Source organism: Phragmites australis, chromosome 1 (assembly GCF_958298935.1).
Source record: "Phragmites australis chromosome 1, lpPhrAust1.1, whole genome shotgun sequence".
NCBI classification, from domain to species: domain Eukaryota; kingdom Viridiplantae; phylum Streptophyta; class Magnoliopsida; order Poales; family Poaceae; genus Phragmites; species Phragmites australis.
The window spans coordinates 41,698,098-41,725,233 of NC_084921.1; the positions used below are offsets into that span (position 1 = coordinate 41,698,098).

At 43.3% G+C, this 27,136-nt stretch overlaps 2 protein-coding genes, 1 long non-coding RNA gene and 1 pseudogene across 4 annotated transcripts; 1 reads left to right on the plus strand and 3 right to left on the minus strand.

Annotated features, from left to right (window-relative positions):
- Nucleotides 1–6,078: 6,078 nt before the first annotated feature.
- Nucleotides 6,079–6,890, minus strand: LOC133884952 (oil body-associated protein 2B-like). The gene is made up of 2 exons (XM_062324569.1): nt 6,602–6,890; nt 6,079–6,527 (listed from the first exon to the last, which is right to left on the minus strand). The coding sequence occupies exons 1-2, from the start codon at nt 6,888–6,890 to the stop codon at nt 6,079–6,081; spliced, it is 738 nt and encodes a 245-aa protein (XP_062180553.1).
- A 603-nt stretch (nt 6,891–7,493) lies between these two features.
- LOC133889518 (uncharacterized) lies at nt 7,494–8,690 on the minus strand. The gene is made up of 2 exons (XR_009903909.1): nt 8,404–8,690; nt 7,494–8,317 (listed from the first exon to the last, which is right to left on the minus strand). It is a non-coding gene; the product is annotated as an uncharacterized LOC133889518 (long non-coding RNA).
- A 2,362-nt stretch (nt 8,691–11,052) lies between these two features.
- On the minus strand, nt 11,053–12,019 carry LOC133884961 (uncharacterized; annotated as a pseudogene).
- Nucleotides 12,020–13,671: 1,652 nt separating this feature from the next.
- Nucleotides 13,672–21,169, plus strand: LOC133919727 (protein VTE6, chloroplastic). 2 transcript variants are annotated; one of them, XM_062364217.1, is made up of 5 exons: nt 13,672–14,282; nt 15,332–15,585; nt 15,741–15,864; nt 16,157–16,261; nt 20,832–21,169. In XM_062364217.1, the coding sequence occupies exons 1-5, from the start codon at nt 13,773–13,775 to the stop codon at nt 20,922–20,924; spliced, it is 1,086 nt and encodes a 361-aa protein (XP_062220201.1). In that variant the 5' UTR covers nt 13,672–13,772; the 3' UTR covers nt 20,925–21,169. The 2 variants fall into 2 exon arrangements, with proteins under 2 accessions (XP_062220201.1, XP_062220209.1); XM_062364225.1 differs by having other exon boundaries at nt 13,675–14,180.
- Nucleotides 21,170–27,136: the final 5,967 nt, after the last annotated feature.

The following is a 27,136-nucleotide window of genomic DNA, read 5'->3' on the forward strand; positions in this document are numbered from 1 at the left end:
TGGAATGGTCATTGTATGAGTATATGGTCTGAATAGAATAACAAAACAAAGACACGATACATGAAAGATATTATAACAGTAATAAGGACATAGTAGCATGAAGAAAGTACAATTACACTGCCAGTAACATAAACCATAATACCAACAATAATATAAGACTATGAAACTAGCAATAACTTAGTAGCCTATAGATTACGTCCCCTCTTAGGGATGACCCCTGGTCGCATCTGGCCTCGGGACCATGCGACTCCTTACTCTCACCTAGTTAGATAGGTAGCTACGATGCACCGAGCTTGTCTATGCCCGAAGATGTTGGAATACCTAGGGACACGACTACCGTCCCTAGTGAGTAACTCCATGTTGCTACCCTGTGCATTAACGTCTCACAGATCATCGATCTCTACAAATGGAACAATGAAGAAAACATATTAGCATCGATAAAGCGTGACATACATAATAATTTGTTATGCATGAATCAAATGTCATACCTGAGTCAGGGACGTGAGAACTCGAAGGATCTAGGTCCGTAGAGGAAGGGTGTGTGGCCCCGGTGCCTGGGTAGAAGTGGTCACCAACACCGAAGAAGGCTAGTCTCGACGTTGTGACATCGTAGCAGGGGTCACCAGCACTGGAGAACAAAAGTCGAGGCCACATGCCACTGTAGTGGGGGTCACTAGCCCAGGTGAAGGTCGGACTTACCAGTGGGTGCGACAACTCGGTGAACGTGGTAGACGGGTGTGCCGGGAGAGGAACCGACGCTCATGGTCCCATCACAACGTCCGAGGATGAACTGCAGTTGAGCGTCCAGAAGACCTTGTTCACCTATCGGATAATTCGGCCTAACATCGAGCTCACATCGCCCTAGGGACCTCGATGCCACTGTTGATCCATACCTTGGTCGCCCGTGCCTCGACCTCAACCTGGTAAAATATTCCCTCTACAAAGAAAAGTTTAATTTGATACACAACTTATTTGTACCAATAATTGTAGTAAATGAGAAGTTGCATAGTGTTCTTCGTATCTCAAGCGAACACACACGGTCCCTATGCGTCGGGTACATGTCACGCACGTTCGGCACAAGCCGCAGAAACTCGACTGGTGTGTACGTGAGCCAGATCCACATTCAAGGCATGAACCAAGAGAGGTAGTCCGCGTACACTTCATCAGAGTGTGGCCGATCCTCATCCATGATGTTCTCTACAGCTTGGTCCCATTCGGTAACCCACGTCTAGACATGAGACGCAAATGTGTTTGTGGAATGCGCCCCCTTGTGTGTGAACGTGCAAAAACATATGGACATGAGAAAAGGTGCAACAACGTCTTGTATGCAAATGTAATTACACTATTGCACACCTATGTATGTTCATAGGCACTGTCCTAGTCAGCTATAGCGTGAATGCCTGAAACTTCTCGAACTATCGCATCACGCGATACAGTGAGTACTCCTCGACGTAGATGTTATAGATGAAGGTGCACATCATGAACTAGTACTCCCAGTCACGTAAGTAGAGCACCAAAAGTCCAAGCAGAGCGCATCAAAGTACCTCATCTTCCATGTATGACCTCCAGCGAACGTCGTTCACCGTCAGCTCATCGAACAAGCGAACAAAGTCTGGGTACACGTGGTGTGTCTATGCTGGACCAACTACGTTGTGCAACCAAACTAAGTTATAGAAACAAAAAGGAAAGTAATGAACATATACGTACATAAATATCATAGCATTTACCCTACGTCTGCACTACAACGACCCCATGGTCAGGCCGTTGACGCTGTCCTCTAGGAACTGGTACGCGCTATGGTCGACGACGAGTCTATCGATGGCGATGCACTCGTATAACCATATCTAAAGAAACAAGGGACACCCAGTGAGGATCGCATTGTTGTTGTTCTTCGTGCAGGAGTCGCACAGCACACGGTACATTGCAACCAATACAGCAGAAGCCTAGCTATACTACAACACCTCCCCAGAGTCGACATCTGCAACCTCTAGCGTAGGGGATCGTGCTCCTTAAGACCATGATGACGTTGGTCTTGGGTGAACATGACTCATCCGAACAACCACGGGAGGTAAGCCTCCAGGTGGTGTGAGACGTCCTCATCACCTGTCAGTGGGTGGATGTTTTTCGCGTGTCAAAAAAAGGAACAATTACAAATATCTTCATTCGTTAGGTACGTAAAGGTGATGACAAAACAATACAAGATATATGTAACAAAAACTGAACGAGAAATGCCTTTATCGGGTTATGCTTCTTGGTCCCTTGAAAAGCCCTCAATGGGGATTGGCCATTCCTTCATTCAACGATGGAGAGGTGTCCCAGTAGATCATCGTACCAGACCATGCCCATGTCCCTAGCCCCAACAGTGGCACCCGTGCAAAGCATGCCCACTAGGAGCGAGACATCCTTGAGCATGGGTGTCATCTCGCCGCACGGGAGGTGGAACGTGTGTGTCTCAGGACGCCACCTGTTGACAAGGGCCACGAGCAGGACTCTGTCATAGCTGAACCGCATGGCCGCCTCCAAGCTCCTCACCAATGCGTCCACCTCCAATAGCAATCAGGATATGTCCCTTGTACATGCCGATAAGGAAAGTGTCGTTGATGTAGAGGATATGCCAACAATGCTCGAAAGCTTTTATACATGGTACTAATGCGAGGAAGCATCGCTTCAGGACATACTTGCTAGGTTTGGACAACAATGTATACTTATCAATATCGTAATATATTCCCGGGTTCCTTCGAACAATGGTCTGCAGCAAATGTGGGAGATTACCATATGACGCTTCGTAGGTCCCGAACCTCATCTCAGTTGCCTTCCTCTTCGTCCTCCATGCTTTGTTGTATCTGATAATATACTTGTACTCCTCCTCAATTTACCTGATTATAGACCCTGGTTCATAGTTTAAATTGTTCATAATTTGGGCATACATTACATTAGCGATAAAGGCTCATGTGATGTTCCTTTGGCTAGACTCAAGTTTGTCTATCGTGCAAGTGTGGTCAACCACAATCGACACCTCCCAATACTCAACCCACTTCCACTTGAAACCGTGCATCTTCCACGAGCAACCTCCTTCACGCACTTCATATCATATTCCTTCTTTCTTAACTTGACAACATAAAATTGTTGTTGAAGCGATGTCGCCCATTGAGTCATAACATCCTTCGTGGTCAAACTGTTATGATACCTAGCACCCTTGGTCACCTCATTCTGCGTATACTTTTAGGACATCTAATTTCTCTCATTCACCACAAGGTTGTTAAAGTTGGGATTGTTTCAGTCTGTGAGAACATGAGCAACGTCCTCATCATCTGGCATGTCATACTCAGAAGATTCGTCAACCTCAAGATCATCACACTCAATCTGTTCAATTAGAGAATGGATTAGTTCTCCTCATCTGCCTCACTGGTCGATTCAGTCGGATAATACGAAGAATGTGCACCATCCGAATCAACATCCTCATCATACTCTTCCTCATCACCCTCCTCCTCACGTATCCTTACCCTGCATTTCCCCAACTACATCCTTATTCCTTCATTGCACAAACAACATAGGAGACCAACCTCTATGCACAACATCCTACAGATACCTCCTCCAGACTTCATCTTCCATGAGTGGGTACACCTTCCAATACACACCATCTCTCAGACGGTTGCTTACAGTATTAATGGCCGTCTCTTGAACCTCATAGTCTATTTTGAAACCCCGCATCAATCAGATGTACAAATATCCGATACTTTTATGCATGGGCCTGGAGATACTCTTATTCATTGCCTGAAATACGGACTGTACTATCCCTTCAGGATCATATAATATTTCACTGTCCCCACAAAAAATCCTAAACTTCCACTGATTCGATGTACCTGGCAACCATCGATATAAACCCTAACATTATTGCGACAGAACATAAATAATTATGTAAAACTACATTTACAATAATTCAAAATTCATTACAAACATGGCCCAACATGTAGTTTATACTACAACAAAAATACTCAGGTTGCTACATCAAACATTTCTAAATCCTATAGCTACTGCCTCAGTTATATCCACACTATGTATAAATCCTACATCTAATACCTAACATATGTCTAAATACTACATCTAATTGCTAAAATATACGTATAAACATGATCTAGTTACTAAATTATGTTTTATTCTAATTCTAAATCTAGATATACATTCTAACCTATGTCTAGTGGCTATCCTACCAGGTTTTAAAAATCCTAGATCTAACCTATAAACTATGTCAATATCCTACCAGGTTTGTAAAAATACAGAGAAACAAAATATTTTTCTTTCGACAAGACTTCTCCGTAAAATTTCTCCTCCCTAGCCTCCTCTCTCCTCCTCTCCTCTCCTCTCACATCAACTGAGTGGAAATGACAATGCTGACGTTGGCTGAGGCGGCACGCCGTATTTTATACCCAAAAAGTCTCGTCCGAACAGTGGATGATACCTTTTGGGTGGGCCCACCCGATATCGCAATGGCGAAAATCTCGCTCGTTCAATGGACCTCAGTGAAATACATTTAATATGCTCTGATCGTCGAGGTCCACAAGGTCTCACTAGTTCATCGGACGAGATATTGTTCTCGTCCGATGAACGGGCAACGGTAGTTTATTATTGCAAATTTTTGAAACGGTCATGTAATTTTGTTATATATATATATTCGCGCTGCGCTACCGCGGTGGTGGGCCGAGAAACCAAGGGTACCAATGCAGTCGGCTTTGGGCTTGGTAGAGCTCTGGATCCAAATTACCTAGGGAGGCTATTATATGAAGAAATTGATTTTTTAAATAAATTTTACGAAAGAAATGATTTTACGATAGAAGTGAATCAGGGTAAGTTAATTTTTTTTAAACTCTTAGTATCTAAGTTAATTTTAGAGAAACATTTTTATAGAATCACTTTATGAACTGGACATTATAAACTGTCGTTTGATAAATTTTTTTTACTAATTTTACTTAAAAACTGGTATAAAAATTCCGCCAAACAAGCCCATGCCGGGCCCTCCGGCTTCGTGAGCTCATGTCAACCAGTATCCGGAGTAAACTGTCGGCATTTTGGTAACCTCCCGTCATAAATACATGTTTTTCAAAGTACATGTATTGTTTTGATTAGTGTACGACTGATGTGTCCAGCCCAGCAAAATACGACTGGTAAGTAGTAGAAGTACTTCCTTGAGCCACAAATAAGTACTACTTTTTGTTTTAGATATTGATATAGTCTTAAAAATATAATTTTAACTACTTTTTTATAGTCTTAAAAATATATTTATATATTAAAATAAAAAAGTTTGGATATTTATAGTCTTTTTTTAGATATTGATATAGTCTTAAAAATATAACTTTAACTACTTTTTTATTTTAATATATTTATATAACATAACAAACTTTTTGAGATAAAAATATTCATGTTATTTTCAAATATACAAAACTTAAGTTTGGAACGGTATGAACGCTGCCGAACTTGCTATTACGCTTATATGAAAGTGGTAAGCTTTTTGCTTTTGGAGTCTCGGGAAGATGCTCAATTTACACTAGCGCCACTAAACTGACAGATGCATGGACCCGAGCCTAAAATTTCAGGCCTCAGCGGGGGAGACAGGATCGGAGGTTCAGGTTTCGGTCTGCCAAAAAGTTATGGGTGCAGGAAAAGACAGTACCAGAGACGGGGCATATTTGGATTAAGGCTAAACTTAGTTAGGCTATTGATGTTTAAATAACTGTTTAGTGACTGTTATAATTATAATAAATTATATTTTGTTAGTTCCTGTCTTATACATTATATTTTAATTTTTTACTAATTTAGATATAATAAATATAGTTATAATCTAAACAAAGTAGTATCCTCAACTATTCTCTAAATATAAGTTATTTTTAAATTTTTATGTATTTTTTTTATCTTTTGTTCTCGTCTTCTCTTATTTAATAAATGCTATCACTCTCACAAATAAGTGAGTTATCTTTTTCACTATAAAATAAATAAAGGAAGATAAGATCATTTAATCTACTTTCTTAATTCTTACGTATAACTTTAAAACGATCTGTATTTACAATCGGAGGAAGTAACACTTTACCTGCCAAGAAAAAAAAAACATGGCACGACGTCCACCGCGAACCCCATGCCGTGCAGCCAGTAGTCGGCGTTCGGGTTGATCCACTCCGGTTCGTCCATCTCCACCCTGTCCGCCTTCAGCCCTCCCGCTGAGCTGTCCACCCTGTACCTCTCGTCGCGGCCGCGCACTAGCTCGGCGCACACGCGGCCCGGCTCTGTGGCCTGCGGCGACACCATGAGGGCTGGCGCGCTGAGGGGCAGCTGATCGCCGCGGTCCACCTGCCAGGTGCACCAGAACTTGCCGTACGTCTTGCTCAATCTGGCCGTCTCCGAACTCTGCAGCGCCTCCCGCACGCCGACGTCGGTCCGCAACCCAGCCTTCACCTCGTACGCGTGCGAGTGCCACAGCCTCTTCTCCTCCGGGGGCAGGCTCTCGAAGATGGTGTCCGACACGATGTACTCCACGCCTACGTACGGAGACACGCCCAAGACTGTAAGTTTGTAACGGTGTAACAGGCCGATGCTGAGACGAGGCGCGTACCGATGAGCCGGGCGGAGGGCTCGTCGGAGTCGTAGACGGCGCACTGGAGGACGTCCTGGTTGAGCCGGGAAACTAAGTGGTGCACCTCGAGCTGGCGGCGCAGGTCGTGGGCGTCCAGCGCGAAGCTGCACGCGTGCTGCTTCATCTGACGCACCGGCTTCAGCGCCTGCACCAGCTGCGCGCCCATGTCTAGTACCTGAGACGACACCGCCGTCGGCCTGCCCGGCGGCGCCGGTTCGGCGGTGCCCGACGCGGGCGTGGCCGCTGGGTTCTGATCGCTGGAGGGCATGGCTTCACACTTTCACAACACACGGGACAGTGCGTGGCCGACCACGCGTGAATGTGATTTTATCCATGCAGCTCACGAAGTATGCCGTCTATGTGCAGAACGTGGCATCTCGCATGCAGCAAACGTTCCAGACGGGTGCAAGCACAGCTTTGTTGATTGCCACAGCACACAACAGAAGTCACGAGAAGTATGCGAAGGTGGAGGCAGGCAACATTCAGAGAGGAGCTTACACACCAGCAAGTGGCATCCATTGACATGCACGTACGAAGATTTTCTTGCATTCAACTTGCGTTTTTTTTTTTCAGGAGAGCTTTGCAAGATGAACATTCTCCACTGAATTACATGCCCGAATGTCGCCTTCCGTCATTACCTGACAAGTACACCTTCGTCATCCTAACTACTTACGGTTACCACCTGATAAATTTGAATGCAAAATTGCACACGTTTTACTCAGGCGCACACATTGCAAAGACCATCCCAGTTATTACTACATGATTCTACGACCTCAAGCAATAGATGCCAGGAAGGCTAAGTAATTGGTAAAACCCATCAGACATTTCAGAACTAATTGAGTTTCAAGTTAAGCCAAAATGGGATTAGATATTTCTGAACCGAGCTTTTCAACTATGACCAGGTTATATAGTTATCCACAGCAAAAACCAAGATAATGAAACACACGAAAAAGTCAATCATCTTACAAGTATAAACTTCTGTACAAACTACTAATTCCAGTAAAAGGTATCCTTCCAGTATAATTCAGATTGTGGATGGAAATTCCCCAATCTACCGAAGTCCTGGAATTAATAAGACCAAAAAGGAATAGTCCAATGCTTCAGCAGCTTCTTGGATTCAGCGTACTTGCATTCCTAGCTTCTTGGATTCAGCGTACTTGCATTCCATACTCCATTGTGCCATCAAAATGCTACTGGAGCATCTGCTGATCCGAACAAGCAGCGGAGAGAGTTTGGTACTAAGCTTGAATGTATGTGACTTAAGAACTACATTTTATCAAGCATTGCAAAAGCTGATTCCTCATGCTGGTATTAGCTGTATGTGCAAGTAGATAACACATAAAAGCAATGCATATATCAGTGGTTATGTACACAGTTAATTTCTAGAAGAAATTGCCATCAGAAGGGGTGTCATGTAGTTCATCTCACAGCATTGGACCACAAGTGCCCACGAATTGCTCAAAGCCCTTGCGCAATAATCCCACCATCACTTGGCATTGAAAAGAACTTGTTAAATCCACAAGGAAAAAAAGGAAACACGCATTTCGATCTACAAATTTTGTGTCAGGTATTAGCTGTATGTGCAAAAATCTCAAATTTCAGAACTTGAGACGGAAAACATCCAAACAGAAGGGAACGGCGCAAGGTGCTTGCCTTCTTGCATATCACCTCACTGAACCAGAGGGCAAACTGGCTCTGTTTCGAAAAAGAAAACGAGGGCATTAAGGATACGGATCGAGGGGTGAGAAACAACTGCTGCCATCAGAAGGGATAGTACATACGTCGTGATCTCATCGCATGAGGCAAAAACAAGCCACGAATTGCTCAAAGCCCTTGCGCAATAATCCCAACATCACTTGGTAGCAAGAAGCAACAGATCCCCTTCTTGGAAGAAAGAAAAACACGTAGATCTAAGCAAACAAGAAATAAAACATGGACACCTCCGAGGGACTAGAGAGGAGAGAGAGAGAGGAGCCGCCATGCTTGGAGGCGGCGGCGGTTCACGGCTGTGTTGGCGCACAGCAGTAGGGTTAGAGGATGCTTAGCGTGGTGCGTGCGTGGGAGGAACTGGGCTGATGGGCTGAAATTGGGCTGACAAAGAAGGGTTTTCAAATTCGTTATTGTTACGGGATTGCTATAATGTGATAAGACGTTTCTCAACCCCTCCACACCCGATTTTTTTTCTCTCTCTCCATCTTCACCTTTCTCTCGAACTCCAGCTAGATCCGGCCCCATCCTCTGCATCTTTAGTGAGCTTAGGGTTTAAGGTTTGAGCTTCGACGAGCTCTCTCCAATCTCTAGGCTTAGAGAAAGGATGGGCAAGACAGATCTATAAGATGGTGATGGCAGAAGTGATGACATGAGGTAGGGTGACAGAGGATAACTAATTGAAAAGGATTAGAATAGGTGTCATGGCAACCACCCGTGAGGAGCAAGATTAGTGCGGTGACAAATGACGGTAGTTATTGGAGGAGACAGGAGGAGGGCGATGTTAAGGGTGACGAGGAGTTGGACCGGTGTCGACGTTAGGCACACAATAGCTAAGAAAGAATATAAAGAAAGAGGAAGGAAGAAAAGGTTTCGCCACATGAAATATCAAATGGTACAAAATTCGAGTGCTAGCTAGTCTAAAATGCGCAAGTGATATATAGGTTGGGGCTTTTCTTAAGGATACCGTTGTATTACTTGCTGTTTTTTATTTATTCAAACTACAATATACCATGACATTAAAAATTTGTCTTACCGCATCTCAAATTTCTAATTTATAACTTGAAAGTAGCGTTGATGATAAAACAAGGATAATTAGCTAGGTGAAAATGGCGTCGCTTACCCCATAGCTATCCACTTTGTAATGTAATAGAATCATATAAGAATAAATTTTACGAGAGAACAAGTCTTAGCTTGAACGGTTAGTGAAAATAATTGTACTCTCTACTCATCAGAGATTAAATTCTATGTTTTCTTTTTATATGTCTAATTAAGACGGGATTTTTTTTTTAATGGTAGGTGATGTACTATCAACAACGAGGTGTTTGCCGTGACTTCATCAATCTTCAAGCTCTGTATATCCGGTATTTAACATATAACATGTGAGTACGTGCATGTGGTAGTGTAAATGTGTGCGTCGACCACTAGTTATGTTTTTTTTTAAAGAACAAATTTTACGAATAAACTTTTGACTTTTTTTTGGTCAGCTCGCTCCCTGTAATCTCAAAGCTTGGGTGGTGATGTGACCGAAAATTCTCATCCCAAATGTGCTGAGACTAAGCTACAGAAGCTATTTTCTCAAGCATCATCTAGTTTTTGAGTATCTCTTTCAAGAATAGACCACATTTTTAAAAAAAAAATTACCATCCTTTTAATTGAGTGATTAACAATTTATCACCTTATTCATTATCCGTAATTTAGATGGATCTGCATGTCAATAAAAATGAGGAATTGCCACGCGTAAAAGTGACAAATTATTAATTGCCCCCATTTCAACAGACATATGAACCAGACTCAAGAGTTCCTCGTTTTGGCATTAGCTAACTGTAAACTGTTTTCCTCGCCATCTTTTGGTTCACGTGCTACAATCATGAACCAGGTGTCAAATCAGGATCCTTTAATTTCAGAGGAATTGAAGTCACACTGAGTTCAAAACATTGGGAGCAGTTCGGTCGCAAGTAGAAGTAGGTGTATAATATTTAATGCTACTGAAATCCCGTTAACAGTAGAACCGTACGGTATTTCTATGAACAGTAAAGTGTGAATAATGGCCTGTTGTGAATTACTGTATGTATGATACTGTTTGGTTTAGAGGTAAAGTGGGATGGGTTATGGTCATATCTGTTTTTGAGATTGGATTATCCTAATTTTTGTTTGGTTGGAAGAGTGGGACGAGCCAATATTTTGTTTGGTTGGAAGGATAAATGGTGGATGGAATGATCTCATATTTTTTGGATGGATGGATGAGGATGCACAAGCTGGATATGAGTACCTCTTTTAAAAGTTGGTGAGGTTACCTCCATTATGACCACCGAAGTAGATTTTATGATGGCCAAACAGATTTCTTTATTGGAGTCCTGGAATTAACTTGGTACTGCCTCATTGATGGAAATAACAGCTATACCATGTACAAGAAATTGATATAGACAGGTATCTCATGCCCTAAAATGTGGCTTCCTAAGGTGAATTACTGGAAAATAGAATATCTAATTTCTGTAACAAAATCAAAAGGTTTATGCAACTTTGAAGTGATAACTGGTTTTTACATCACATGCCATAAGTAGCAGTCTATAATTGTACACATATAATTAGACCACAATGCATTGTTTCATGTGGTACAAGTCAAAAGTATGCATACAAGTCTGCATCCAATTAACCTATAGTGCATTGTTTAGTAGGTACAAGCCAAAAGTAGGTGACAACCCTCACATAATCAAGGATGTCTAACGTCCAGGAAACTTGTCACTAATGAACATAGTAATCAAATTTAACTTATGGTTGAATGACAGCTTGTTGAAAGCTCTAGTCATGTGAGGGTTGATCACCAGATAAGCATAGTAGAACATATGTGTGTCTCATTGAAACCTGGAAGACTATTCAAGTTGTCAAATAAATCTTTAGATTTATCCTTATTCGTGGTATCGGCCTTCACTATAGCATTGGCGAGCTTGTCACCAACAAACTTGAATGCAGCAATTTGTCTCTCCTCTTCACCTTCAATTATCTTGGCTCTTTTGGGCTTGCTGACATATGATGATGCCCCATTATCTTCAGCAGTGGTAGGAACATCATTTCTGTCACCCTCTTTATTTTTAGTTTCAACATCTTCGGTACCTAGAGCCTCATTTGACCCCTTTGCATACTATCTTGTAGCCATGTTGTTCCCAAAGATTGTAACCATGTTATTATAGTGCTCAAGAGGTTTGTTTAAGTACTCAGCATCATATTTGTGATCTTATAAATGAAAAGACCAATTAGTAGACAAAACATGTAGACACGTTATTAATATGAAAAGACCCATTTGCACAAAGGATCTAGTACAACAAAACCTCAACATATGTTTCTCTTTAGAAGCATATAACAAGCATAAAAGATTGAAACATGTTTCAATGATGCATCACCAGAAAACAAAGGAGTTGATGCACAAAGGAAAATTTATTATAAAGATACCTTGACATAGTCTGTATAGTGCTCATGCTCAAGAGTAATAATAAAATTATCTAATAAGTACACCTTGAATCCCACCTTAAAATAAGGATCCCACCTTGGATTCCCTGATATTTTGGTTGAAGTGTCCAATGAAGGTGGTCTAATAGGTTCATCTTGTAGCTCACCAATAACATGAAGTACTTTATTAAAATAATGGCTAACTGTTTCACCGGATCTATCAAAATTAGTGCCAACTAACATATTTCTAAGATTATGTCCTACTGTATTTAAAAACATTGCTACTTGCTGCTCAACACACATATGAATAGTATCTTGAAGCAACCCACGACCCCTAAAAAGCGTACAAAACCGGAAAAAACGTGCTCTACTAAGTCTAAGCATGTTTACACAAGTTGCATCATTCCTCCATATTTTTATGTTCAGGTACTCAATTCTGATCCTATCTCTTTCTTCTATTGGCCTATTGGCCCATAGGTAATAGGTTCTCTCCTTGCACCTCTTTTTCTTTTTCTAGACTCAATAATTATGCCCATCATCGACATCAACATATGTGCTGCAGCACCATAAATTTAAAGCTTGGTCCTCTTATCCATCTACAATGCACAGACAAATCACATATGTTCACATCAATTAGGTTACACATGAGTTTTTGTTGTACGAATCGAGAAAAAATCCATTATAGCAGGATACATTTCAGCACCAATTTATGATGAGGTAACCCATACAGGATGCAGGAAAAAAAGATTTACATATAGATTACAACAAAAATAGATTTTAACCTATACCCTACAAGTAATCTTAACAAATCAGGAAGTAACCCATCCATATTTATGCATCAATTAGTCTATAGTCACTAAAATTTACCACAGTCTACAACCAATTTGGGCAGAAGACAATGGATAATAGACAGAAATTGTTATAAGAATGACAATAGACAGAAGAAATCATTGATCTATGTAGTCTGAAAAGAGTATACTAGCATACAAGAGGAAATTTGAGCGCAAAAATTAGTAGTTTCGTTAGGCGCATCAACACCGGCAGCACTTCGTCCTTCCACGCAACATCACGGATCACAGGAAGCCACCAAACTCTTGAGTACAATGCAAAAATATTCCTGACCCCATAATCTGCCAAGGCCTGCTATCTAGCATGCCAAATCACGAAGTCCTAAAATTGACTCAAGCCTAGCTCTGATTTTACCATCCAATCAAGATAGGGTTTCATACCTTGGGCACAAGCCGATTTGCTGAGGTCGTGAAGCGTGGTGGGGCGAGCTGAAGACGCAGAGGAAGGAGGACGTGGGGATGAGGTCGCTGGACACCTCCGACTTCGTCTCCACCCGATGCAGTTTCGGTCACCGGCTTCCCCCCCCCCCATGTGCATGGTCGAGGACGAAGGAGGGCCGAGGGCGGAGGGAGGAGGGAGGAGCCGCCTGGATGGATGAGGAAGGAGGCCGCCGGTCGCCACCTGCTGATTCCCCTGATGTCCACTTGTGTGCACCACCTTTGTTATGGGAAAAAGGAATGGGAGGTGAGGAACCGAGGACTGAAAGATGAGCCATTCGATTCCTAGAAAAAAAAGGTGACTGCAACGGGACGTGCGACTCACGATGGGCGTGGAGGGACGGGGGACGTGCGGTCTGCCAATTTTTCGTGGCTCCATTTGCCCCGAATCTTATGACATATTCGATGTCGGTGATCATCCCATCTTTACTCGCTCTCAAACTAAACGCTAGCAAATATGAGATATACATATATATTGAACCAGACACACTCTTCCTTTACGAGTAAGACGATCCGGTTCCTTGTGCGTCGGCCGCAACTCCTCATCAATCATGTGTTTCGCGGCGCGGCCATCCGTCACCGTACGTGGTGATGCAGCGAAACCAGAAAGGAAGGCGTATTATGCGAAGCCGCGAACCCACCGACGGTTGGGGTCACTGCTGCTCCTGCTTTGGCTGCTTCCCGAGTTCAGCGATTCAGGTTCCTCTCCAATGGCGTGCTCGCTCCTCCCGCTCCACGCCCCCCTCTCCTCCTCGCCACGCATCCTCTCCTCCCGTTCGTCCTCCCACCCCGCGCCCAGAACCCTACACCTATCACCTCGTCTGCCTAGGGTTCCGAGCCGCCCGCTCCCATCCCCGCCCCCGCCGCGCGCGCTTACGGACATTGCCGCGGGGGCGGCGGGGAGCCTTCGGGACGCGCTCGCCGACGCCTTCCTGGCGTCGCCGCCTACGTGGCGTTCGTCCGCCGTGAGCAACCTCTCCGTCTTCGTCGCCGGCTCGCCGGTACTCCTCTCCGGCCTCTCCGCCCCCGGCTTCGCCGCCGCCTACCTCCTCGGCACCCTCATGTGGCGCGCGTTCGGGCCCCCGGGGTTCCTCCTCGTCGTCGCCTACTTCGTCGTGGTGAGTCGATCCGGCCGGTACTGCATTAACCGTTGGTGCTTCGGCGGGGATGGCTTGGTTTATTTTGAATTGGATGGGTCGGTGTGGTATGATAAATCCCCTGTAAGTCAGTGATACACTAATACTGTTATTTTGTGAAAGCTGAGTAGTTGTTGCATATGACGCTCTCCATATTTTGTAGTGCTAGATTGAACTTAGCAACTAGAGGCGACTAATTTTGGACTGATAGGCTTTGGTATGAACTGTGGGTACGATTAGTAAAATGACAAAAAAATGAGAGTCGAACTAGCTTTGTGCAGAGGATGTTTCACCAAGTAGTTTCAAGTTTTCACATCCGTAAGTCGAACTGGCCTGAAATCAGAATGATGCCATTTTTGTATATGTAAATCCTCTTCACCGATATGAGTGGGTATGAGAGGCCAGTGCTTGCTAGTAGTGGTGATCTAACAATGCTCGGAAGATGATGTTGATCCCTGAGACTCATAGGCAAAAAGATTGCCTAGTAGTACCAGCTCTTTCTGTAAGCTCCTTATATTTATTTAGGTGCAGTCTGGGTGTTGTGATCCCACCAATTGAGAAATCAAGGCAACAGGTGAACTTCCAAAACTTCCTTTCTTAGTCCCTAAGTACAGATCACTGTGTGATTAGTGCCTGTTGGGCAAGTTCTTCTTGGGGAAAACCCTACGTGGCTTTGTCTGTACAGTTTAATTTTTGAGGAAATCAAGTTCATGCGCTGCAGAAGTGCTTATATTTCAGTTTTACCCCTTAAAAATGAGAATATAAATGAGTAAGGCTTGCAATTGTGAATACTAACTATATTGCAATGCCAACAGAAATAAATAATCATGATTTACCAACACTAGAGACTGGAGGAGTGGAGGCTTTTCCTCTTGCTTTTCAGGATAGAGTTGAAATAAGCAAGTTTTGTAGGATATGGATGTAGTTGTTCCTGGCTGTTCACATTTAGCAGCCTAATTTTTATTTTAATGATGTATGTGCTCTATGGTTTTTGACATCATACTATGATATTGCATAACTTAGGTTGCTCGCCCTAGCTGTGCCAGCTAATTTTCTTTTTCTGATGCTTTATGTATCGTTTCAATCCTTGTAGGTTATCAGTATATGCTGTTTATTTTGCATTTGATATGCAGGGCACAGCTGTAACTAAGTTGAGGATAAAACAGAAGGAAGCTCTGGGTGTGGCTGAGAAAAGAGGAGGAAGGAGAGGGCCTGGAGGCGTTATTGGTTCTAGCGCTGCCGGTTGTGTTTGTGCTCTCCTATCAATATATAATGTTGGTGGTACAGCATCGGCTGAGCTCTGGAGACTTGGGTTTGTTGCCAGTTTCTGTACTAAACTAAGTGATACCGTTTCCAGCGAAATCGGGAAGGCCTTTGGAAAAACAACGTAAGTTTAATTTTACGCAACACTTCATTTGTGCGGCCTTCATATAAGATTTCCTTCTGTGAACTAACATTTTTTTTGTAGTATGTAAGTCTATACTGAGTTATAATAGATAGCCTATACCGAGTGCTCAAATTTTGGTTATTTTTGTAGAGTAGGTACCTGGTGACAACATTTAAGGTTGTTCCGAGAGGTACAGAAGGTGCAATCAGTGTTGAGGGTACTCTTTCTGGAATTCTAGCATCTGTGTTTTTCGCAAGTGTTGGTTATCTTCTTGGGCAGGTAGATATTTTTTTATTTGAAATTCTGTACCATCAGAAGCATCCATGGTGGTTTAGCTAAAATCGAGAATTGCATATTTCATATCTTTATCACGCCAGCGTTTCCATAGTCTGATAGTTGATCTATGTCAATGACTATGAGATTACATACTGGCACTTGCTAAGCTGTACCTTGCACATGGCACCTAGGAATCACAATTTTTGTATGGAAGCTGCAGTAATTAATGTATTTTATACTTTTTACCTTGGACTGTAATATTGGTACATGATTACTGAAGAAAAGGTCCTCACAGGTGGATGTACCACAAGTAGCGGTATGCGTTCTTGCATCCCAAATTGCGAATTATGGTGAGAGTTATATTGGGGCGACATTACAAGATAAGGAAGGTTTTGAATGGGTGAGTTTGCACTTTTACCTGACAAAAATACCGATGCTTCATCTACAAAGCTTGCCTGAACTTTTCCTAGTTAATCCGTTTCTTCATTTTGCATGCTTCCTTTTTTTTGTTTAGTGCTAACCATCTGTTGTTTGCATCACAGAATTAGCTTGCACGAAGTACCTAGGATAGATGATAAATCTGAAAAATCCAAATAGGGCATCATTCATGCATGCCATAATTACATTTGTTACTCAGTCATCTTATTTGCTTCTTGATTGTTCACTCCTAAATCATTTGGAGCTTAAATGAGTTGTTTATCAGCATATGGCACAATGCAACCGATTATATAATCCTAGATCATTTGTTTGTATAATCCAATATTGATATGGCATAATGCAAATGCCATTATATAATTTCATCTGTTGATTTTCGTATAACTTTCCAATGTTTATTAACATTGATGCATATTATTGACTGTTTGCAGTGCAGGAGTCATTAATTTAGTATACACATTTCATTGTGAAAAAAGAAGCTATGTGTCACGTCCCCGAGATAGGGACCGTAACCGATAGCTGTGGGAGTTTGTTGGCCTCTCCTTGGTTGGCTTCCTTTTGTTACGAATAGCACTTACATTCATCATGAGGGCTCCCCGAATATATACATGTACATGATGGCATAAAAGGCAGATAATTAGGAGCTATACAAGGCAACTAAACAGGCGTTATACTAGGCAGGCTATCAACACTATACAAAGCAGGAAATAGTAACCACATCTCTTAATACTCCCCTCAAACTCATGATGGGTCAACAACACTGAGTTTGGAGAGGTAGAAAATATGCTAACTGAAGCTCTGAAGGCACATACTGAAGAGCAATCACTTGATCCTGAAGTTGTGCATGCGTATAAGAAGCATCAACACCAATGTGCTTAGTAAGCTCATGTTTCATTGGACCGCATGCAATGCTGATAGCACCTCTACTATCAGACAAAAGCGGAGTCGATGTAGAATCAAACACACCAAAATCCTCAAGTGGCCACCATAGCCAAGTGATCTTTGCTGTCAATAACGCAATAGCCTGTAACTCAGCCTCTGCACTCTAGCGAGAAAATGCAGTCTGCTTCTTACTCTTCCAAGCAATGAGGGAACCACCAAGAAAGACACAGCAGGCAAAAAGAGATCGGCGATCGAAACAATCATTGGCCCAAGTAGCATCTGAATAAGCTTGGAGTTGCAAAGAACTAGAGCGCGGGAAGAAAAGACATCGAGAAATGGTCCCACGAAAATAACGCAGGACACGCAAGAGATGACTATAGTGGAGCTGAGTGGGAGTAGAGACAAACTAACTCAAGATATGCACTGCATAAGAGAGATGTCAGGTCGAGTGACCCTAAGATAACTAGATAAGCGAGACTTTTAACAATATGCTGATAGCGGGTGAGATCAGAAAGAGGCTCACCGCCAGTAGCTTGGAGATGAACATTGAGCTCCATGGGAGTCTTAACAATGCGACGATTAGTGACAAAAGTACGATCAAGAAAATCCTGAATATACTTCTCGTGGGAGAGGTAGAAATCCTAAGGTGTAGACGAGACCTCAATCCCAAGGAAGTAACGAAGAGGACAAGATCAGACATAAGAAACTGCTCACTAAGGTGTGCCTTGATAAATGCAATATACTCAGAATAATCTCCAATAATGATCATATCATCAACATAGAGTTAGAGAACTTCTTTCGGAAACAATAGGCCTCCACATGGCCAAAATCCTCAAGTAGCCACCATAGCCAAGTGATTTCTGCTGTCAATAACGCAATAGCCTGTAACTCAGCCTCATCACTCGAGCGAGAAACTGTAGTCTGCTTCTTAATCTTCCAAGCAATGAGGGAACCACCAAGAAAGACAATAGGCAGAAAGAGACTGGCAATCGGAACAATCACTAGCCCAAGTAGCATCAGAATAAGCTTAGATTTGCAAAGAACTGGAGCGCGGGAAGAAAAGACAACAAGAAATGGTCCCACGAAGGTAACGCAGGACATGCAAGAGATGACTATAGTGGAGCTGAGTGGGAGCAGAGACAAACTGACTCAAGATATACACTGCATAAGAGATGTCAGGTCGAGTGACCCCAAGATAAATAGATAAGCGAGACTTCCAACAATATGCTGATAGCGGGTGAGATCAGAAAGAGACTAACTGTCAGTGGCTCGGAGATGAACATTGAGTTCCATGGGAGTTTCAACAGTGTGACGACCAGTGACAGAAGTACGATCAAGAAAATCCCGAATATACTTCTCGTGGGAGAGGTAGAAACCCTCAAGTGTAGATGAGATCTCAATCCCAAGGAAGTAACGAAGAGGACCAAGATCGGACATAAGAAACTGCTCACTAAGGTGTGCCTTGATAAATGCAATATACTCAGAATTATCTCCAATAATGATCATATCATCAACATAGAGTAAGAGAACTTCTTCCGGAAACAATAGGCCTCCGCATGGCCATCCTTGTTGCAATAGGTGCAATGAAGACTAGCACCACCCCCACCACTCCCAGAAGAGGCGCCAATGGAAAGGCACAATTGGTGGAGGGGCAGTTGAATGAGGGGAATTTTCGGTGCAAACAAACCATTCAGTGCAAAGGTGCAAATATCGATTCTCATCCGTCTGATCCTAATATGAAGGCAGCTCTTCCTCCCACCATCCCACCTGATCTGCATTGATTTTTGATGGGGGCCCCCGGGGGGGGGGGGGGATTCTACAAAATGACCTCGGTGGGATGGTGGGACGAAGAGTTGCCTTCATATCAGGATATTGGCAACAAGAATAGAGCATGCACGAGCATCCTCATCTTGCCATGTTATGTAGGCGGCGAACTGGGCCTCAAAGGATGCCATGGCGTCTTCATAAGCAAGTTTTGCTTCCTTAGTAGCCTGATCGAAGCTGAGGTGCGGCGGGAACAGGAGGACAAGGAGAACAAGGCAATTCTCCGGTAAGAAAATGCGAAAGCCGCATCCCACGCATGTGAATACCCATTGGAAGAACCTAGTCTGAATAGTTTGTGCCATTGGGAAGCACCGGGCAACAAGGAACGGAGACATGACCAGAAGATGACATTTTTTCTCTTTTTTTACGCACGCACGCAAAACCGATGAGCTTCCGCTCTGTTATGAAGAAAACAGAGCAGCAACTGCATGCATGACAGAGCCGAGTTGTGGCAAAGCCGACAAGTGGCAAGTAGCAAGGGCTAGTGCAGATCCGGCCGAAGGTGAAAGAGGCATGGACAACAACGGCGGTCCCCGACACGGAATCCGCGACGGCGGCGACCAGATGGCGAAGGACTCGCAACGGCTTGGCGACGATGGATCTGCGATGACAACAGCCATTAACGAGACTTCGATGGCATGAAAGCAGATCGTGGTGGATATCCGGCAGCGACGGTAGGGCCTTGGCGGCAGGATGCCGCAGCGGACGTGGAATCTGGCTAGCGGCGGCAGAACAGATCAGCGACACTCTTCATTCGGAATCGGAACCGACGGCTTGACGACGATGCAGTCGACCTTGAGACAATCCGACATAAAAAACGATGAAGAAGATGATTGTGATGGAAGGATCAAAACGATCTAGAAACCAGCGACATGCTCAAGATGAAGAGCACGCCGGTAGGATGGTGGTGGTGGATAGGCGCAAGTGCGCAAGTGCAACGCCAGAAGCAGTAGCCAGTGAGGAAAAAAAATCCTAACCCTAGCTTAGGCTCTTGATACCATGTTACAAATATCACTTATATTCATCATGAGGAATTTAGAACCGAATAGATACGTGTACAAGATGGCACAAAAGGCAGATAATTAGGAGCTATACTAGACAACTAAACAGGCGCTATACTAGGCAGACTATCGGCATTATACAAGGCAGGAAATAATAACCATATCTCTAACACCTTCCATGTGCTTTGGGGCCATGACCTTGAGGAGAGGTGAGAGGTAGATTGATAATTTCCTTGATGAAGCGATTGATAATGTCGTGCCCCTATAAGTAGAGCCGGCTCCTAACAGCTTGTGCTAATCGACTAACAAACTCAATCTTTTAGCTAACAAACCGACTAACTGAAGGGAAATCCTGCTAACAATCCCAAACAAACCGAAGAGAGGGATAATGACACCGCTGCTCAGCCACTGATGCCACCATGTGCGCCATCTGCCGCTGGCGCTTTGACCTTCTTGTAGGTGATCCCGACCATGATACTATGCATATGACATTAGAGAAGAAATTAACTCCTGACACACTATTGATCTCTTTTTTAGGCATGCAAACTAATTGTAGGCTAAATAGATACCTCAAATTTTCAGTTATCACTATTACTTTTCCTATTTTACCCCCTAGCAGCTACCTGGAAAATGTTGTTCGTGTTGATCAACTCTATTATGAGACGATCATTTGATCTGTTCTTCCTGATGAAATTCTTTCTGTTGCAAGAACAGCAGACCCTTACCCGAAGCCTCACTGTTTCTTATTCATCATGTTATCAAACATTAGGTTTATATAGTTCATGGAAATTTTTCTCACGAACTAATGGAGAATATTGCTCTATGCAGCTGAATAACGATATTGTCAATGTACTGAATATCTCCATCGGTGCCATATTGGCTGTTCTAATGCAGCATTTGCTCGTGAGTTGGAGCTCTTGATTTTTCCTTTTGAATTGAGCTGTGCCTCCGCTCTCAGCAATTTATTCTTGTGAAGTAGCTGGCTGTTATGGCATTTGTTTCACATTACCTTTTGCCCATCTGAAGCATAATCATAGATTCACATTTGGGCCGTTTCATTTTTGTGCAAGCTATATACTTTATTACGCCTTCAGTGTAAATGTAAAACTTTGTATATACACTCAGGAGCTTTTTACCTGTGCTGTTGATTTAGTGTTTAACTGTGAGTCATTTGCCATGTGAAACTTATCCTCTGGCAATCGTTTGTTGAGGAGACAAAAACTGAACCAGTTGGTGTTGAGCTGTGTTTAACTAGTGCTACAATCTCCAAGCGGTACTTTCCGTTATTTGAAGACATCCATTTCAATTCATGATGGGATATGGTGCTTTGCGAGGTGGTGCAGTTGCAGCTCCATCGTTCTGCCAGGCATCACACTTCGCTTGCTTTTGTAGAGAATCTGAGCTTGATCAATCGTCTCAACCTGCTACTTGCTGCATTCTTGCCATCAGTACTAATATTTCGGTCAGACATCATTTGTCACATCAGCTGGGAGCCTGGGATGTGTAGTCTCGACCCACACCAGAGTTGGGACTTCGGGGTGCATGATTCGTCTATTATTATGGGCTCGTGCGATGGTGCGACCCCACATTTGTTCCCTCCTGATTCCTGATTCGTGCTCCCTCCATTTGGAGAATCTTTCACTGTGTGACTTTATGTATTGTACTCCCGTTGTAGTGTAGCTTGATATTTATCCATGATGCTGTTCCTTATGCTTATGCTTAGATATTTAGTTTCAGGTTTTGGTGAAGACGGTGATATCCTTGACAACTTTGTATTACTGCTTTACGTGCCTGTTTGTGCCTGCGTTCTGTTACTGAGTTCTGATACTTTGTTAATGTTCTGTTTGTAGCTTGCAGACAAAGCTTAAACAATTGCTGCTGAACAAATCAATACTGTTAAGCTGGAGATAAGCTCACACTATCTTCTTTCATTCACTGCAACGTAAATAACCTTCTCTACAATTCTGTCAGCACCACATGTCCAACTTTCTGATGAAATGAGCATTGGCATGCCAGCATACAGGTACACACTTGACTTGAAAAATTATGGAGTACAGGTAACAGGCCTCTCTTTTGCCCTTATGAGTTGTGACTGATACTTCTGATTGAATGATTTCAGAGTAGGCCCTAGTAGGTACACCGAAATATAGTTTATGTCGGGGCAACAGTAGCGTAACTACTGCCGGACCAGTCAAACTACTAGCACCGTCGCACTGTGACAAGGACCATGACACCATGTGTGCGGTTCCTTGTGAACACGATGACGTGCAAATTACTAGTATCTGCACAGTGCATTGTGCATCTGGCCCCTACTGCACAGGCACAGCCATTCCCCATGACCAGCGGCAAGATCGTCTGAGATTTGCCTCGTGCGGACCTTCGGCTGTGGATGTTAATGGAGTAAGGCTGTGTAAAAGGTCAGCTGTTTTCGCGCGACCCGACATCGCTAAGGCCACTACAAGGTCATCTCCATGCTGATACGGCGGACAACGAGAAAGATTGAGTATCGTGGTTTCTGTAGTAATCTCTATAATAGACGTCTAAATAGAGGTGTGAAGGAGATGGATCGATGAGGTCATTGAGAGGATGAGGTTATACTATTGTTTCAATTCAATTTGAGGTCAGAAGATGTGTGAGTAGAGAATCGATTGAGTTTTATTTATATGCAAGAAGTCCTGACAGACGTAGCAGCACTGAAAATCCTATTATTACCTAGACTGCATCGGTATATTAGGGTAACACTAAAAAGTCTATTCGTTGGACTACACCGGCCTATAGGGGTACCACTGATAATTGTATAGTTTTTAAAACCTACTCTACATTAAGGTGAAAACCAGTATCAGCACGTAGGCAAAAGTGTGCAAGGCAGGAGCTAGGGTAGGGGTGTCGTCCTGTTAGATAACTAATCGTTGGCTTGCAACTTTTCACATCAAAACTATTTGCATTATGAACCCTACCACTAGTACACGTGCAAATAGAATACAACGTTACATGACATGGTATAGCTTATTCAATTACAAATAACATGGTACAATGAAATATTACGTAAGGCTAAAATAGTATATCAAGATACATTGTTTCTAATCATACTGAATTGATAACATCTTCGTAAACTACAACAATGATAGTATGATACATATAGCATACGACACATGAATGCTTTACATGGAATACATTGACGGTAACAAACTTAATGGTCTTCACTAGTTGAACCATCCTTCCCGTGAGAGGCAACAATAACTCATTCTCGAACATTTACAGAATGAAATGACAACACCAAACAATAACTTTAACAAGAAATCTCTATCAAACATCAATGCCACAACTTTTTTTAGCTTTCACAGGGAATCCCATGCTTTAGCTCCTAGCCAGGCCTATGCACTTAGTCCATGTACCAGCCCCTACCCAACATAAATAATCCCACTCTCAACCATGGATAGATCATTCATTCCTCAGCTCTCTCAATAGCAATGTCTTTCTCAACATCACTGTCGGAGGGTGAACTCCTAGAGCGGGGATCCGGAGGGACCCCCTTTGAGGTTCGGTCGGGGAGTTGATTCTGAATCCGCCTTGGATGAGTATACATGGGAACCGGTCGGGCCGGTGGACATGGAGAGACTATAGGGTTTATACAGGTTCGGACCGCGCGGAGGTGTAATACCCTACTCCTGTGTGTATGCTATTGTATTATGAGGGCTCTTGGAATGCCCTTTCTAGATCTCCAACTCTCTTGAGCTGGTATGTATTATAATGGTATTTCTGTCTATCTATTTGGAGCCCGGGTCTTCAAGTACCGGACTCTCTGAGCTTGATGAACTCCTTCTCTGAGAGAGCGAGCCTGAGTCTTCTCCATCGGAGTCCGATAGTCCCCAGTCCCTTTTTTCCTGGTGAAGTGCTCCCCCTCTTATACAACCGGGGGAGGCTTGTGTGCCCAGCCTGGGGCACAAGTTCCCATAACTATAAATGGAGAGCAACTATCATGGCGCTACAGTTTGATGTTACAAGGGTTGACAACACGCCCCCTGAGCTGTCCCGTCGGCCTTTACGTCCCAGCTTTAGCAGACGCAGGGGAGGGGGCTCGCCGGGCAGCCTCTAAGCCATCCCGCACGCCGTTGGGTCAGAGGGAGTCTGACACAGCAGGGGGGCAGGAGATAAGCCTCGTTGCATTGAATGCCCCCACGCCTCCCTGCCAGGCGGTGGCAGGGTCTGACGATGAACGTGGGGGGGGGGGGGAGTGGTCGGAAGTGACAGGCCATGCTCCTGTTGAAAGCAGCATCGGACCTCCCACCGATTGACACCTCACCGCTAAGCCCTTGTGGGGTCCAACGACAAGGGGCTTCTAACGTCGTCGGGGGACTGCGGGTGCCCGGGAGCCACGCCCGAGCACTCCCTTCTCGGTACTGTTCATCTTGGGTCGTCAGGGGACTCGGGTGCTCGGGGGCCACTGCTCCCGGCCTCGATCACCCTCTCCTGGTACTATCGGCTTCGTGTCCTCGGGGAGCTCGGGTACCCGGGGGCCACGTGCCCGTGGCCCCGAGCATGCCACTGCCCGGAACTATCTTCCTCAGGCCCTCGGGGAACCGAGTGCTCGGGGGCCACTGTTCCCAGCCCCGAGCACTCTCTCCCGGATATGCCTTTCCTTGGTCCTCGGGGAACCGAGTGCTCGGGGGCCACTGTTCACGGCTCCGAGCACTCTCTCCCGGTATTGTCTGATTGGGTCCTCGGGGGACCGAGTGCTCGGGGGCCGCTGCTCCTGGCCCTGAGCACTCTCTCCCGGTACTGTTAATGTCAGGTCTTCGGGGGACTCCGAGCACTCGGGGGCCACTGATCCGGGCCCCGAGCACTCCTTCCCGGAACTGGTTCTTGGCTCCTCGGGGAACTTGGGTGCTCGAGGTCCACTGTGCATGGCCCCGAGCACCCTCTCCCGAAACTTGTCTTCCTTAGGCCCTCGGGGACCTCCCGAGGAGGCGACCCCTAAGGCATGACGCCACGTGGCACTGCTGCTGACCTGGCCTCGGGAGTCAGGGATCCCCCGATCCCATTTCACCGACAATCACCAAGCCCACCCAAGAAACATTGAGGGATTTTTATCCCATAGGGGGGTCGAACCGCTGATGTGTTTTTATGACGACTCTTGTAGGCTTCACGAGTCTCAGGACATCTACTACACCTATGATATACGTTTCTTCATGTATGTTAACTACCAGTACGACCCGCTTCAATATGGACCATATGAGTACCGATCGGTATAGCGACATAGATAACCGATGTGACACTTTCCATACAATTTCATACACTGTCTTACTAATCTCCCCTCTTATTTCATTTGTCTAGTATCCTTCACCTATATGTGACTTCATGGAATAGCTCGACATGGAGCAAAATAAGTACCAGAAGCGGTGGGTCGACATGAGCATGCAGTGGAGGAGAGAAGCATATGAATGCTGGGAGTACGAGTAACACCAGAAGGAACTACGACTGAAGCGTCAGAAGGAGGAGCGCATCGCGGTTGAAGCATGCGAATGAGAGAGGGAAAGGAAGCAGGACAGGGCTCGTCGCGCTAAGGTAGAGGGCCCTGATGCCTTGCGAAATGGCAAATATTCTAGGTGCACTCAATAGAGGGCATCTATTATAACCTGACCTATTTTTATTCTTTAAAACATTTTTGGTTTAGCAGCGACACACTATTAGATTAGTCTTTACACGTATCATAAATGTCAACGTTTGTTGTCATCATCTTTTTATGATTAGGATCAATTCGCGCAGCGACGATAAACCATATGTCTCATGTAATGTTTATCCGCATGTGTAACCTATATGCTAGGTTTTATGATAATTGTGCTTCATTAAAACTATTGTTCGATAAATTAAATTTTGTATCCTCCTAATGTTACTTCACTAAACAAATTAACCCACACTTTTACATCAATTAAATAAAAAAATATTAACAAAATAACATCAAATCAAAATTAAGGATAGAATGAACCACTCTATAATGTCATTTAGAAAATTATTTTTACAACTAGCATTTTTCGCCGAATGAATGTGCAATATTTGTCAAATTACCATATACAAAAGTTATATTAGAAAAAAACAATTATACATATGTATATTTTACTGTATATTAATAAAGATATCGCTCATTCACCGGACGAAACTATGCCTATTCTGCTATATATTAATAAAGATATCGTCCATTCATCGAACGAGATCAAGTTCTCACCCACTAAACAAGCAAGATATTCCTCTCTCCGATTATTTAATACACTAAGTGTCGAGACCCACAAATTCTCACCCGTTTAACAGACGACGATTGAATGGACGAGACTAAGTTCTCACCCACTGAACGAGTGAGATATTCCCCTCTTTGATTATTTAATACAGTAAACATCGAGACCCATAAGTTCTCGTCCGTTTAATAGGCGACGATAGCCTATACATGTAATTTTTTGAAACGGTCATATATTTTTGAGAATATATATATATATATATATATATATATATATATATATATAGGAAAACTAGTATGTACTCCTAGGTGTATGTACTCCCACCTCTCATATACCATTTTTATACGTGTGTTATACTTCTTTATCACTTTAAATATACTTCATTAGTAATTATAAGATACTACAATACAAATCCCACGAAAATTTTTATAAAATTCCATGATTTTTATCATAATTTGCGTATATACTTCTTTTATGTATAAAAAAGAGTATATAGCAAAAATGAAAGGCTAACATTGAATTTTTTTTCATACAACTTATATTGGAGTATCTTAGAATTAGTATTAGAGTATACTAAAAATGATAAAAGAGTATAAAGTGTTTGTTTAGGTGGTATATTGCATGTGGGAGTACATACTCCTAGGAGTATAGAATAGGTGTCCTATATATATATATATATATATATATATATATATAGACACACACACTAAAGTTTGGTACTTCCGGAAGTATGTACTCTCACATACTTATCTCATTACATAAGAAGTATTTAATATGATAAATGGTATGTACATAGAGCATGTGACTATATAAGATCATCTAAGTGGTATGTATAGTTTTTAGGTGGTTTACACATATTTTGTTGAATGTTTTACATTTTACATACAAATACAGAGGTATTAT

Coding starts and splice junctions, on each gene's coding strand:
- LOC133884952 (XM_062324569.1), bottom strand. CDS start 6,890: ATGCCCTCCAGCGATCAGAACCCAGCGGCCACGCCCGCGTCGGGCACC. Junction 6,528..6,601: donor GCCCTCCGCCCGGCTCATCG/GTACGCGCCTCG, acceptor CTCCGTACGTAG/GCGTGGAGTACATCGTGTCG.
- LOC133919727 (XM_062364217.1), top strand. CDS start 13,773: ATGGCGTGCTCGCTCCTCCCGCTCCACGCCCCCCTCTCCTCCTCGCCA. Junction 15,586..15,740: donor AAGGCCTTTGGAAAAACAAC/GTAAGTTTAATT, acceptor TTTGTAGAGTAG/GTACCTGGTGACAACATTTA. Junction 16,262..20,831: donor ATAAGGAAGGTTTTGAATGG/GTGAGTTTGCAC, acceptor TGCTCTATGCAG/CTGAATAACGATATTGTCAA.